Raw genomic sequence first — 13,660 nt, 5'->3', positions numbered from 1 at the left:
ACTACGTGTCTTTATGCGAACTTTAGCTGAACCTTGTGGTTTTGGGCTTTTGACATAAGGACATTTACTGGAACATTTACTGGACTTCTGTGGTTGAAGGCTGATGACATTTCCCCGTCTTCTTACAAGCAAGCTTTTTATCTGTCCCTTATGCCACGTCTTGTTTTTATATTTTAATTCACATTTTATTCTGCTTTATCCACACATTACTTTTACCAGGATGGTCTGCTGCTTTTTCTGGATTTTCCTGGGTGGAACTTAATGCCACTAGGAACTCTTGATCATTGCTCTGCACCTTGGCCCCTGTGTGCCTTTTTTATTGACCACTGCTGGTGGAAATGGAGTTTAAAGCTTTGGGGCTCCGTCGCTGGAGGTTTTTAAGAAAAGCCATTTATCTGAAATCATATTATAGGGTCTCCTGCTCGAGCAGGGGGTTGGACTAGAAGACCTCCAAGATCCCTTCCAACTCGTTATTCTACATGTTTAGGTGGGCAGGGGCTGAGCAGACCCTCAAGTTGCCTCTGGGGAGATTCCTATCCAGCTACCGTAGGGCAAATGCCAAAGTTCAACTTGCAGATGGTTTCAGTTCCGGTTGCCACCTCCCGTGGTCTGGAATGATCAAAGGGCTGCTGACCAAACAGCCAAGAAGTGCAGCAGGTTGTAAGGCCATGATTCATCGGTTACAGTATTTCTGGCAAGAATACATAATGCCTCCAAATAGAGAGTGCTACCAAAATATTTACCAGTTTAAAAGGCCTCCCCCCCCCTCCCCAAGTAGTTATCCATTTTGTAACTGGAATATAACTAATGGAATTTAATTTACTATGTAGCACACCTGACATTCAACTGCTGAGAAAAGTATAATCTGGAAAATGGAATTTCTATCTTTAACCTTTCAAAACAGACTTTCATGGGCCCAGTATTTTAGCTTTTGGCTAAGTGTCTTGTGCTGGTTCATATAAAAAAGAGACATTTCCAAAACAGTTTGATATTCTGGTAAATGTTTATTGGTATATGCTTTTTTTTTCTTTTTAGACCAATTAGATGAGACAAAAAGTTGTTTAAGGAAGTCTCTTATTCAGACATTTAGCAATGTTTGGCCTAGAGACTTTTGGAGTCGGGGTTGGGGTTGGGCCACCACAGCCTTGGCATAAGAGTACAATTTTACTACCATTAGATGGTCAAGCAGAAGAGAGTGAACAGCCAACTTTAAGGAGAAACATGCAGGAGCAAAAAGCAGAATGGCAAAGCGGCACCATTGGGAAGGCCTCAGCTGCTAACTCACTAAATTCTTTTGAAGACAGTAAGTACTCCAGTGTCTGGAAACAAAGTACAATATAAAAAGGAAAATATGAAATTGCCAAGGAACAAGAAATAAGTTGCCAGTCTAATTTTCTCAAGAAATGAATGTACAGAAATAAAAATTCATGGTTTTGTGGACTAACTGAATGAGAAAGGAATCTTGAGTTGCACAAGTGATTGCCTGATAACAAAATTCAAAGGTAGACTTTACAATGTCAGTCAAAAGCCAAAGTGGAAGGTATCTTTATTTACAGAGGGAAACATTAAATAGCACTTTAAAGCAACGATTGTCAGACACAGACATTTAATTTTTGCAGCTCACTTGAGACATAGCATTATTATTACATTTCCTTCTGGCTGACCTGGGCCTCTCTCATAACTGGGGGTGGGTGAAAGACCTTCCTGTCCTTCTCAGAGCTAGAATATGTTGCCCACCAACTCCCGTAATTCCCTGGGCCACTTTTTCTTCTCCTCTGTGGGAGACCACGTCCAAGGACTTGAGATTAGATGTAGTCCAGCTGTCTCTTAATACCAGTATGCTACACTTTAATGGTTGAGGTATACTCCAAAGGAGCTAACCAGTACGATCCAAGAATGAACTGCCTGCTACACAAAGATAAGCCTATCAGTAGTTCTGGTTTGATGTTTGGTAAATATCAATCATAACTTCAGCAAAGCTATCATTGCCTTTTCCTTGTTTTAGAAATGTCAGTTTGTTGTTTTGTCTCAACATCCTTGTTGACATGATTAGTTTTATCTCAAGCTACGTATATTCTGCAATCGCATTGTTTTTCAGATATAAAAAGTGATTTAGGGCACAATATCTTGCACCCTGGAAATCCTGCATCACTTCTAAGACCATAGAGAGACCATCTTGTGTGCCTTTGTCTCCTGCCCCTCTTTGCCCATTTCCAGATCAGCAGTGAAACCCTCTGATTGTCCCATCAGCACCAAGCTCATCTGAGAGCCAGAAGAGGTGAAGATGGAAGAGGCCAGGCTATGAGCAACAGATGGGCAGGCCTAATTTCAGTGCCAGTGTGAAAAAGAACTTAAAAGCATAACCTTTTCACCTTGGATTCCTTGCTCAGATGAGCTTCTCTAGACCACCCCCTTGAAAAAGGCTTACTCAGCTTAACTGGAGAAATACCACCCACCGTTTCTGGATTAGCGGGGAAGCCATCAATCATCTGCACAATACAGCAGCAATTGAAGTTATTTCAAAAGTCCACACTTGAACAGCTAACAGGAAACGATTGTTTCTGGGAAGAGACTTAGAAATGAATAACTGCTAAATTGACATGTAATTATACAGCGAGGAGTCTTTTTCTCTAACTTAAATACCTCTCTTACAAGTCCTGTAAAGGGAAAGGAGAGGCGGTTGGTATTTAATTACACATTTACTTGCTTGTTATTTTCAAAGGGCTATAATCCCTCAGGAACCCATTTAGTGAAGCTTGAGAAAGGGTATCTAATAGGATTTAAAAAAAAATTCAGATATTATAAGGAACATTTGACTATTTAGCCAGTTTTCTTTGCTTTGAGAAATTATGCGAAAAATGGAACTGACACCCAACATAGAGTTGAGAGAAATGACTTCATCAAAGTGAGAGAGCAGTGGCTAAAAATAAGGGAAAGATCCAAGGTCTAAAGCAGGTAATCTCCGTTTTACACAGGGAGGAGTTTCCAGTTGCCCATGAATAAGAACGTGGTTATCTCTAAGATTTTAATCTCCCCACCATCTTTCAGTCTCTTGTGCGGCAAAAGCCTGCTACCTAATCGGACAGAAAGCAAGCCTCCCCTCAGTTGGTTGGATTCCCCTAGCCCCAGCCCCGCTTGGCTGTTCCAGGGGCCCCAGGCAGCCCTGGCTGCCCAAACCCTCTTAGAGGAGAGCGGACCCCCTGGCAGAGCTGCTGAGAGCATTCGGACCCCTCCCCTCCCCCATTTTGAACCTCTGAAAGGACAAGGAGCTTTCAGAGTCTCATTCAGTTTAATTCCTTCCTGCAAAATCCTCACCCCTGGGCCACGGACGCCACTGGCCTCTGCAAACACCACCCGAGCCAACTATGTTGCCAAGCAATTGCCAGGACGCTTGTTGTGGTCAGCTCTTAGGGGGGAAAAAGGCATCTTAAGGTTTTGCATTTTGGCAGCATCCACTTTACCACCACTTAATAACAATGGACTGCAGGCTGAGAAAGGCCTTCCTTGTTGACTGGATTAATTCAAGGGCAGTATGGATAGATTGCTAGTGCCAAGAGGTACAGATCTGAATTGATCCAAGAGACGGTGGAGCCCAGGTCAGAAAATCCCAAAAGGTCTTGATCCCTCTAATTGCCAGTGGACAATTCAGCAAGTACTTCATTTATTTACTTGATTTATGTGCGGTTTTTCTGTTTTCAGTGAACTGTTTTGCTTCAGCTGAAAGGCTGTGCCAGAGCCTCAGGTGCTTTCCCAAGAAGACCAGAGTGAATCCCTAAGATTTAGGGTAGTCTGGTGTTCTCTCTCTCTCTGCTATTTCAAAAGGCCGTTCTTTGTCGGACTGCTTGGTAGTGGAAATGATAGCATTGAAAGCATTTGTCCAGCTGCTGTGCTGACACACAAACTATCACTCAGAATCAATTGCCTCCGTTGTTTCATCCTTTTGCATGCCATTGAAGCAACAAACTCAGGAAGGAAGATGCAGTTTGATTTAAGCGCCTGCTGAACAACTGTAATGAGTTCTGCACTTATACCCATTGCCTTTAATGGAGTTTGACTCCTGGGATCCACAGCCCAGACTCCTTTGTGGACCAGGCAGCAGCTCTTCAACCTGCATAGCTAGCCAGAAGCAACAGCTCAGAAAGGAACATACGGGGGGGGGGGGGAGGCTCAAATCCCCCTTGCCCCCTTCATAGGTGGATTCTCTCTACATGCCCATCATTAAATGGCTTAAAATAATTGGCTGGTCTGTGGAAGCAGCAAAGACAGAGATATTTTTATATTTTGCTAAATATCTACCGCAGTTCACTTTGCATATTCTGAATTATTTACTTCTCAATTTCCTATTGACAAAAGAGAATTTGGTCCTTGTTACAAGAGAAATGAGCAGCTTTTTGCAAAGCACCCATTTAAATTCCGAAGTATAAAGAAAACTTGCCTTTCCATCGAGTTGAAGCAGAAGAGGACTTGACTGTTTTACCACCAGGCGGCATTAAGCCTCCTCGCACGCGTTTCCACAGGCACGTACACAAAAGCAGCAACACAACCTCGTTGCCTGCCATGTGAACTAGCTCCCTTCTGGGATGCAGAGCCTAACCTCGAGAGCTAAGCTGCCCTGTATTTTATCGCAGGGCGGATCTCAGGACATCCTCTCCCTCTGCAATTTGCAATGTATACGTTTTTAGGTAAGTCAACGCATCCTATGAGAAGATATGAAAAATGTCCTGCTGAATTGGGTTCAAGTGGCTGCGCTCTCACTCGCAGCATCGCTCAGCCAAATGCCCCGTGACCGGCTCAAAGGAGCTGCTGGTTTCTCCCTTTTCTGTCTTCGGCTCTCGGGAGATCGCTTGGTGTGGAGGTTCCCGTCTGCCGCCGCCTGGACTTGATCCTGTGGCAATGGAAGCTGCAAAAGTAGCTCTATCTGTTGTACCCACCCCTCCCCCCTTTTCTCTTGGTCATTTTAAGCCTTCAGCTACTCCAAGCACAAGGCCCAAAAGACGCTTCATGTTGCTGGGAGCTGTTCGTCCCCCCACTCTCTCTGGCGAAATAGAATCTCTGGTGAGAAACATTGAAAGCTCTTTATCACAAGAACATGAACGACACAATTTGTTCCAGTGGAGCAAAGTTTTTCCCTCCAGACAATGCTAATTTCCACTTTAAGACACTAAGCTGTAATGTTTTTATTTTATTGTTTTAGCACCTTGGAGAAAGGTCTCTGCAGGCAGGAGGCTGGCTGCCTTGTTTTCAGCCTGTTATTTCAATTCCTGCCATGAACCAGTCCTAGGAGATGGACCGTTTCTGGAACTGCAGTTGTCGGTATGACAGACTACTCCTAGCCTGCAAATAGTTCAGCAGCTTTGTTAGAAGTGCTTGCAAGCAAGGGGAGGGGAGGTTACTCCTAGGGGGAAAAAACCTTCTTTTTAAAGAATTGGAAAGCTGCTTCCAACAGGCCAATTTAAATGAGAGCCATGCAGCTTCCAGGGCTCTGTAGAGAGGAATCTTTCCTTCCATTTCACCCGTGGAGTTTTCTTCCTGCAGCCGGTCTGGGTGGGAGAAATCAGGGTCTGCAACAATCTGACTTTTCCTCAAAAGGCTGCTCGACCCCCAAAGTCCCCATTTGAAGAAGGCAATCTGCTTATGGCACGGGGTAGGCCCATGAACCTCTTGGGCTTCCTCCCTCGCCTTGTTTTTAGAGGAAGAGAGAGAGAGAGAGAGAGAGAAGAGAGCAAAACGGGTCTCCTGCCACACAGGTCTGGGATCCTGCAAGATCTTGATGCCTCTTTGCCCTTTTGAAACAGAAGGGAAGGAAAATGGTGGTGGAGGGGCCTGAAGCCCGGCCTTTGTCTGTGACGGAGCCCCACTGCCCAAGGAAGGCTGGGATGACAGGCAGTGGCCTAAGGGGGGATGGGCAAGAGTTGACAGAGAAAAGCTCACCAGCTGACCAGTCCCACCCACCTTGACCGCCACTCTGTGAAACCTCAGCTGGGGCAGAAAGGTTGGCAAAGGAAATGAAGGCTACGCAAAGATTTTGAGAAGTCTTCCTGCCACCTCAAGGCCAGAGGCTGGTTCTGCTGGCTGGCACCACCAGACGTACAAAAGGAAGTAAAACTCTGCCTCTCTATGAGCATTTATGAGCCATGCTAGACACCACATCGCTTCTCTTGGCAGCAGCAAAAGGCCGTTTCTGCACGGAATACATATTCTTTAAAGCAGAATGCAATCGCAGAAAACTTTATCACCACTTCAGTAAATAATTTACGCATAACAATATTCCTTAACGGTGCAGTGAGAAATTACTTCTACAAGCTTAATCCATTGCAATTTCAGTAGTACTCATTGCACAAGTTATCATTGGCAGTGTGTGTGTGTGTGTGCGTGCGCGTGCAACTATGTGCGTGCATGTGTGTTCTTTGCTGTTGATGTTCCCAATGGACACAGCAGACCTTAGGTGACTGACATGGAATCATAGCTGATGAGACGCAGGTGAGGTGAACTCCAGATTTCCGACCCACCTGAGACCCCTCGAGAAGGGGCTTCCATGGTCCCCTTTGGATGGCGGGTCAGAAGAGACTCAGCAGTCTACCTGAGAGGGAACTTTTCCATCTCAAAAATGGGCCGGGCAGCAAGGAATTTGCAGACCAACTGCAGCCTAATCTGGCACCTTCTAAGGGTTTTGCACCACAGCTGCCCTCTTTTCCCATTGCAGATGAGGATGCAACTCGGAATCTGCCCCAACTCAAGACACCTGGTGCAGGCACACAAGTGGTGGGTCCCCAGCACTCACGGACCCCCCTGCCTTCCCTTTCCACACCTCATCCACTCACCCAGATTTGCTTCTGTCCGTGGTTTCAGGGGGGCTGCTCAGGGGGGGTCTCTGGGAGATGGCCCCCTTCCTGCGACCATCCAGGATGGGAACTGCTCGCTGCCTCCCGTCTCTGGGTGTGCTGCCCCACAGCACCCACCTGATTCTCTGAGGGCCCTTGGGGCCACCCTCTTGCAGGTAAAGGAGGCTGGGGGTGCTGGAAGGCCTCCTGGTCAGATTACCCCACAATAAATATTAGGTTTCTCTGGCAGCTGCGGCTGCAGTGCAAGCATCCTTCTGCTCCTGAAGTTCAGAGCAACTTTCGTCAGGGAAGATGTGGCCATTTAACAAGTGTGAAAAGCACCCCTGCCCCACACGGGCGCAAGCCCCCTCCTGCTTCAAGGCCACCCACAGGCCTTCAAGCAGCCCTTGGACGTCATTCCACGGCTCCCCGCCTTTGTGCAAGAGCAGCAGGCTAGAAGTGGCTGATGGGTATGTGAAATGCACCCTCTCCCTCCCACACGAAACTTAAGATGCCCACAGATTTCTCTCAGGCGTGGTTGCATCTGTGGCTCCACAGACACGGGTGGAAGAGGGAAGATGCCCCGGGTGCTTCTTGCCTTCCCCAGGGGCTCCACGAGACAGCCTCGAGGGGAGCGCCATGCCAAGCCGGGCTCCTCTTGGGGGCATTGCTAAAAGATGGACCACTGCCGGGGAAGCTCCCCCTGTTATCCTCGTGATGTCGCAGCGAGATCAGAGGGGGCAGCAGAAGGCAAGAGGAGGAAGGGGAGAAGAGGCGAGAAGAAGAGGCGGCCTGTGTGCGTGGGGAGAGGGAGGACTCAGGACTCTGCTTTCTCTTTCTTCTTGCCTTTCTTCAGAAAAGAGGGGGCTCGGAATTTCTTCTTCTTCTTGGAGGGAGACTTGGAAGGGGACCCTTCGGGGCTCACGGGCCCACTGGTGGCTAACTCGGTTTTGTCCTTCGGGCCCTCGGGGGAGTCTGCGTTGGTGTTCAGCTGGCTGATCCCCTTGCTGAGGTGCTCTTCCACCGTTTGCTCATCCTCTTTCCCGTTGACCTCCACCGCCTCCGGCTCGTCCTTGTCGGCTGCGGCAGCATCAGCGGGGCCCAGGCTGCTGCCCGGCTTCTTCCCGCCTTGGAAAGAGAGAGAATGGTGGATGAGGCTGAGCCCCTTTCTTAGCCACCCTCCCCCCCCCTTTATTCTTGCCGTTTATGGAGCCGCCCTGGGAGAGACGCAGCTGGTTGCTGACATTTTCAGCCATTCTGCCTACAGAATCTCTTCCTGTCTGGGGAGGGCAGGATTTGGTTTTGAGGGCTTGTTGGGAGGCTGCATTTCCAAAATGGGTGTACAGGGCCATATGTTAAGTAGCACCTAGATCGCAAACTAGATGTGATTTAAATCAAATCCAGTCTTCCATCGTAAACGTCTCATTCCGCCATGAAACATTACAACTAGACAGCCATTTTTGCTATGCCCATAGATTGGCGGTGGGGGGGGGAGGGGAGGGGAATGCCATGGTACATTATTGAGGCCTCAAGCTGCGCATATGCTGCTGTAGGCTCACCGGACCAGCATACCTGACCAGCAGGTGAATATCCCACTGTTAATGAGGGCTGAAAGACCACCTTGCCTGGGACCACCTGCTCAGGTGCCAGCAGATGCGAGACTTAACTGGAGCTGCTACACTGGGAGCCTCGGAGCTATGGAACAGTAACTGGTTTCCACCTAGGACTGCAGACACGTTCTATGGACTATGGATGGCCACAGAGCAATGATGCCCACTGCAAACATTCAGGAAGCTTGCAGAATTAGGAGAGAATGCATCTCTCCCCCTCTATGTCAGACTCAATTTAGGAAGGAAACTGTCTTGAAAGGCCTTCGACTGGCTCTGAGGTTTGATGATGCCCAGGACAGAACGACAGGACAGCGGCTGGGCCAGGTGTCTGTGAACTGGGGAGCCCCTCCTCCCACTAAGTCATGGAACTGCATAAGCCCCCTTTTTTTTAAAGGAAAAGAAACGCCTGGACAAAACACCCAAAATTACAGGCAGTTCATCCATCGAGTGACAGGTTCTTACAGGAAGAGGGGACCGTCAGGTCAATTTTCCTTTACCTGCTGTCTTCCAGATGTTTGAGGACTTCAGTCAGGTTACCTAGAAATTCTAGAAGTTGCCCACACAGCCTCCTGGAGGATTTGTGCTGGGGAATGTGACCGGAGTTCATTTGGTAGTAACTCCTTCCTCTTGTGTAGTTCTCCAGAAGATCTAAGGCCGTCCACCCCTCAACCTTTTGCAAGCTTCCTGCATGCCAGCTGTCACTTCCTGTGACCATCATGCCCCCCCAGTCTATGACTTCCCACGGGGCCTTTACTGCTCGAGCAACCCATGGCCTTGCTCGGCCCAGCGCGTCCCCTCCCCTCCCCAGGGAGGTAGCTGGAAAGGGAGAAAGCCACCTCTCTATACTTACTAAAGTGACAAGTATTCAGAACCAGAGGCAACTCCTTGGATGAAAGCAACACATGGAAAGAGAAAGGGAGACATTGTGGAGACAAACACGCCAAACACAATGGGGCAGAATGAGACAATGGCAAAGAGAAAGGGAGAGACAGACAGACAGACACACTAGCACAACTCCTCCTCCCACCTAAAGGAGCCACATAGACCAGGACTTTCTAGGGTCACAGGTCCAACCCCAAGAGGAGGGAAATGCAGAGTCCCTGGCCAATGGCCTCCCCAATCTTTCCTTCTTTGGATGAGCAATGACCATCGGAAAAATTCTCCATCTTTTACTGCCAGTTCTAATTCAGTCTGAGTAAGGAATTAGCTTCCAAAATTTCTTTTGAAGGACAAGATAACTGGGCAAACCTCTCTTGCATGGGGCCCTTGTACTCCTTTGGGGACACGTGCCTGGTTTGGCATTTGTGGGAGGCTTCTCTAGCAAGCGACTGTTCCCCCCCCACCCCACCCCCCAAAAAAAACAACAGTCCCTGAGGGAGGGAAGCTATCCAGGGAATTCCCTCCACCGAAGCTCTGTGCCTGGGAAAGGCTGAAGAAGTCCTCCTCATAGTGGCCCAGGAGTCAGGAGTGAGAAGCACTTTAAAATCTTTAAGATGTGCCGAATTCAACTCCCAGAATTCCCCAGCTGGAATTCTGTGGTGGAGGTGCACATACCTTCAAGCTGCCAAGTCTGAGAAACGGTGTTTCTCGGAATGCAGAGTTGCTAGCATAAGCCTCACTAGACTGGATGCATTCTGCGCCCACAGTGGTCAGAGTGCAGCATTGGAGGCAAACTCTGCCCAGAGCCTGGAGTTTGATTTTGACAGAGCTTGAGGTGGGCTCAGCCTTCCATCCTTTCGAGGTCAGTAAGAGGAACTGGATAGTTGGGGCCAGAGGCTGACTCTGGAAACCGCTTAGAGAGGGCTGGGAAGCAGCATAGACGTCTAAGAGCTATGGCGAAGCCACATTTCACCAGTGTGGTCACCAATGAGGAGACACCTATTATGGTGCAAGTCACCCGCAAACCTGACTTTTTAAAAATGTGGATCTTTTACTTTTCTAGCCATTACTTAAAGCAGGTTTAGCTGCTTTGTCCAAAACCAAGCTTGATCTCCGTTATCTTTGCTACATCCAGAGATGCAATCTGGGACATTGATATTATGTTAAACCAAAGCAAACGAGACTTCCAATAACTGACAGCAATGCGTAAATCCTGCAGCTTGGCGATAAAACAAGCTGGTCAAAGGAAGATGGTGGGAAGCTATTTGCTGGAAAGAGCTAATGACTATTATTAACTTGTGTTTTTTTTTTAAATGCAGACTGTCCTCATTCTTCTCAACAGTCTTGATATTTTGCTCCAGGAGGAGGGAGAGGCTAGTGCAGGATTGCAGGGCAGTGTGCGTTTTGCTTCTTTCTCGCATCAGAAAAAGCCCCCCAGCAGACGAGGGCTACAAATGGGACAGATGTCTCCCTGACAGCTTTTGATCTCAGCCTTGGCTTGTTTGTATACTATCGCCTTTTGTTTTCTTAGGAAGCTAAAAAAAATTGTGTATGTATTTAAATTTATAGAAATTCTTGTAAAGTTCCTTGGAGAACTGTCCAAGAAACAACATCTGGGGGAGAAATAGAAGATGAGTCTGTGAAAAATGGAGCAGATGACTGCAGCAGAATGAAGTGCCGATGAATGGACTGGCTCTTTGTAATATCCTGTATGGAGGGCTTGAGATTGCCCCAAAGTGCTCCAGACAGCGGCTCTTTGCAAGGAAACTGCAAGAGGCCAGTCTCTGGCAGGTGTAGAACTCTGGGAGACGACGGAATAACCTTCTTGCTGAAGAAATTGCAGTCAGGGTTTTTGAAAGGATACTAGATTCGCATAGTTGGTTTTCTAATCACTTTTGGAAATTACTTGTTTAACTGCTTTTCAACTTTTATTAACCTTTGGATCAACAAGTTTGACAGTGCCAGGTGAATTCCCTTCAGTCCTTAGTGAAAGAAATTATTAACTACAAGTTAACTACAAGTTTAAGAAATTAAGAATATATTTTATTTTTGGAACAAACAACTAATGTATGAAAATAACTTTGATTTTAGAACATTATAAAAAAAAACTAAGGGTCCAGATAAATTTGAAATAATTTTTTGGAATTAATCATAAAAAATCCTTCCCTCAGGGGGAATGCTTTTGTTTTGATTAAAGAATTTTAAAAATGTCTGCCAGTAGAGCTAAAGCGTATCCAGAAGATAATATGGAAGAGGAATAAGTTTCTTCAGAAAAGATGGAGACGGATGTGGAAGTGGATTTACAAATGACAGGCTACGAATGACATGGAAAAAGAAGCTGCACTGGACATACAAGAGAAACTGGATGGTGTCTTAATATGTAAAAGGGATATACAAATAGCAAACTCAGAGAGTGATTTGGATAATTTTCCTGTATTGGATTTACAATAGATGCTTGTTAAAGCTTTAAAGAATTTTCTGAGAAAGGAAAAAGAAAAAAATGAAATCAAGATTGATAGAAGTAAAAGGAAGAAATATAAAATTGGTTTATTTGATCTAGGTTCAAATAGATATGTTGTTATTTCTGGTAACCCTTGACGGACTTTTGATGGCGAGGACTGAATGACAAGGCCTTGAATGTTTGTTAAGAGGTAAGAGAGGGGATAACATATATTTATGTATTTTTATTTTTTACTCTCTGCACTATTTTTCCTATTTTTTTATTTTGCTTTTATGCTTGTATTAGTTTGGTTGTAAAATTTTAATAACATTAGTCATAAAAAAGAGAAATGCCCAAAAGGTCAAGAGGGCAGCCACAACTCTTCTCAGGACTGAAAATCCCTCCTTGATTTTTCTGATACACTGAAGGGCCCCCAGACCCCCCCCCCTCAATTGGTTCTGATGATCTATTATGGCAGGTGATCCGGCTGGCAATCTTGAAAACAGGACCCCCTCAGGCTTCATACGGTTAGCCACAGTGGCCAGACAGGGGGGAGGGGGGGGGCTGTCCTCTGCATCTAGTCAGCTCAGGCCAATCTCTCTCTCTAGGGTTTCTAAAGATCCCATCCAAGCTGGTGTCCATCCCGCATCTGGTGTCCAGTCGTTCTAGAGATCATGATGGCCCCCAGATGTTTCGGCCGCAAAGGCGCCCCCTACCTTCCGGAGCTTTGGAGGGAGACCCGGCAGGGCTCCTTGCCCCAGGCTTTGTGGGGCTCTTTTCGGGAACGCTGACGGTAGATTCTTCAGGGGGGGACGTCCCTTCCTCCTCTGGGCCGCTGTCCTTCTTTTCCCCTGGGAGGAGACGGCGGAAGAGAAGAAGGACGGGCAACTCAGACTGGAAACAAAGGCAGTGGGGCAAAAGGCGTCTCTCCTGAGTTTCTACCCACCAACTTTTTGGACCCCCTAAAAACATTCCCTGGTTTCTCTGAGCCGGTGGTGAGTTCAGCTCTCCCTTCCTGCCTTCACTGCAGTCCTTGGGGCTTCTCAAACCTGCAGCCTGAGTAGCAATGACCGCCCCAGGACGCTTACCGTCCATGCCCAGCTTCTTCCTTTCCACCTCCTTCTTGTACTCCTCCAGTTCCTGATCGGTTAGCTGGCTGAAGGGGTTGGGGGGCTCGGGCTCAAGAGAGGCCTCCACGCCAGAGTCAGCCTTCACCTCTCCATCGGCCAAGTGACTCTCGGTGGACTGAAACAATAGAGAAGCCACGCGTGACTCTCCCCTGGCAGTTTCCATGCCACAACTCCCCACAACTGAGCCTGGAACCAACTCCCTAGCGGCATCCGTGATGAGTTCGTGCGCACGCAACGATGAAAAGAGCCGTGCAGGGGAGCCTTTCTCCCTTTTGCCCACCTGCCATGACACGGCCCGTGTGCGTGAGAGGGCCGGGGGTTGCAAGGCACCCCCTGCGACCCTCCTTCTGCCATCCATCCGAAAGCAGCAAGTGGCTTGGGACCCACCTTCCCCCGCTTTGGCCAATGTCAATTTCTGAAAGTTGGCAGGGAACCTTATGAGCCAGCCCACACTTCTGCCTGCCCCACGGCTCCCCCCCCCCCGATACACACAAACAAAAGGAAATAGGCTGCTGGTGCACACGGCCCTCCCCACTGGCAGTTGGGTGACGCTCCCTGGAAACCTTGAAAAAAGGCTCCCTGGAAAGAAATCCTCTGCTGTTAGAAATCCTCTGCTGCTTGCAAGGTTGGAAAGCAGCTGGAGGGCATATTTGCAGGGAGCTTTTCTCACAACAGGCCAATTTGCCTGGCAAAGCACGAGCCAGAGTCGGCCTCGTCTGGCTGGCATGAGGGGGAAGGTGTGTGGTGCCGCCTCCCCCTCTTGGACCCAGAGCCAAGGGC

General features: G+C 47.8%; 1 protein-coding gene across 3 annotated transcripts in view; it reads right to left on the bottom strand.

The window, feature by feature from the left end:
• Positions 1 to 984: 984 nt before the first annotated feature.
• The window catches only part of ADD2 (adducin 2), a 42,162-nt gene continuing 29,486 nt past the window's right edge, over positions 985 to 13,660 (bottom strand). For 2 of the 3 annotated variants that reach the window (XM_081961246.1, XM_081961247.1), the window contains exons 13-15: positions 12,839 to 12,995; positions 12,467 to 12,601; positions 985 to 7,949 (exon numbers count right to left, since the gene is read on the bottom strand). In XM_081961246.1, coding sequence (XP_081817372.1) covers positions 7,639 to 7,949; positions 12,467 to 12,601; positions 12,839 to 12,995 — 603 coding nt within the window. In that variant the 3' untranslated portion in view covers positions 985 to 7,638. The remainder of the gene's footprint in view (positions 7,950 to 12,466; positions 12,602 to 12,838; positions 12,996 to 13,660) is intronic. The other variant, XM_081961248.1, reaches the window with a different exon arrangement.

This window comes from Natrix helvetica (genome assembly GCF_964273705.1).
Source record: "Natrix helvetica genome assembly, chromosome: 8".
Classification (NCBI taxonomy): Eukaryota; Metazoa; Chordata; class Lepidosauria; order Squamata; family Natricidae; genus Natrix; species Natrix helvetica.
Note: the sequence above shows the minus strand (reverse complement) of the source record. Positions and strands in the feature narration are given on the sequence as shown.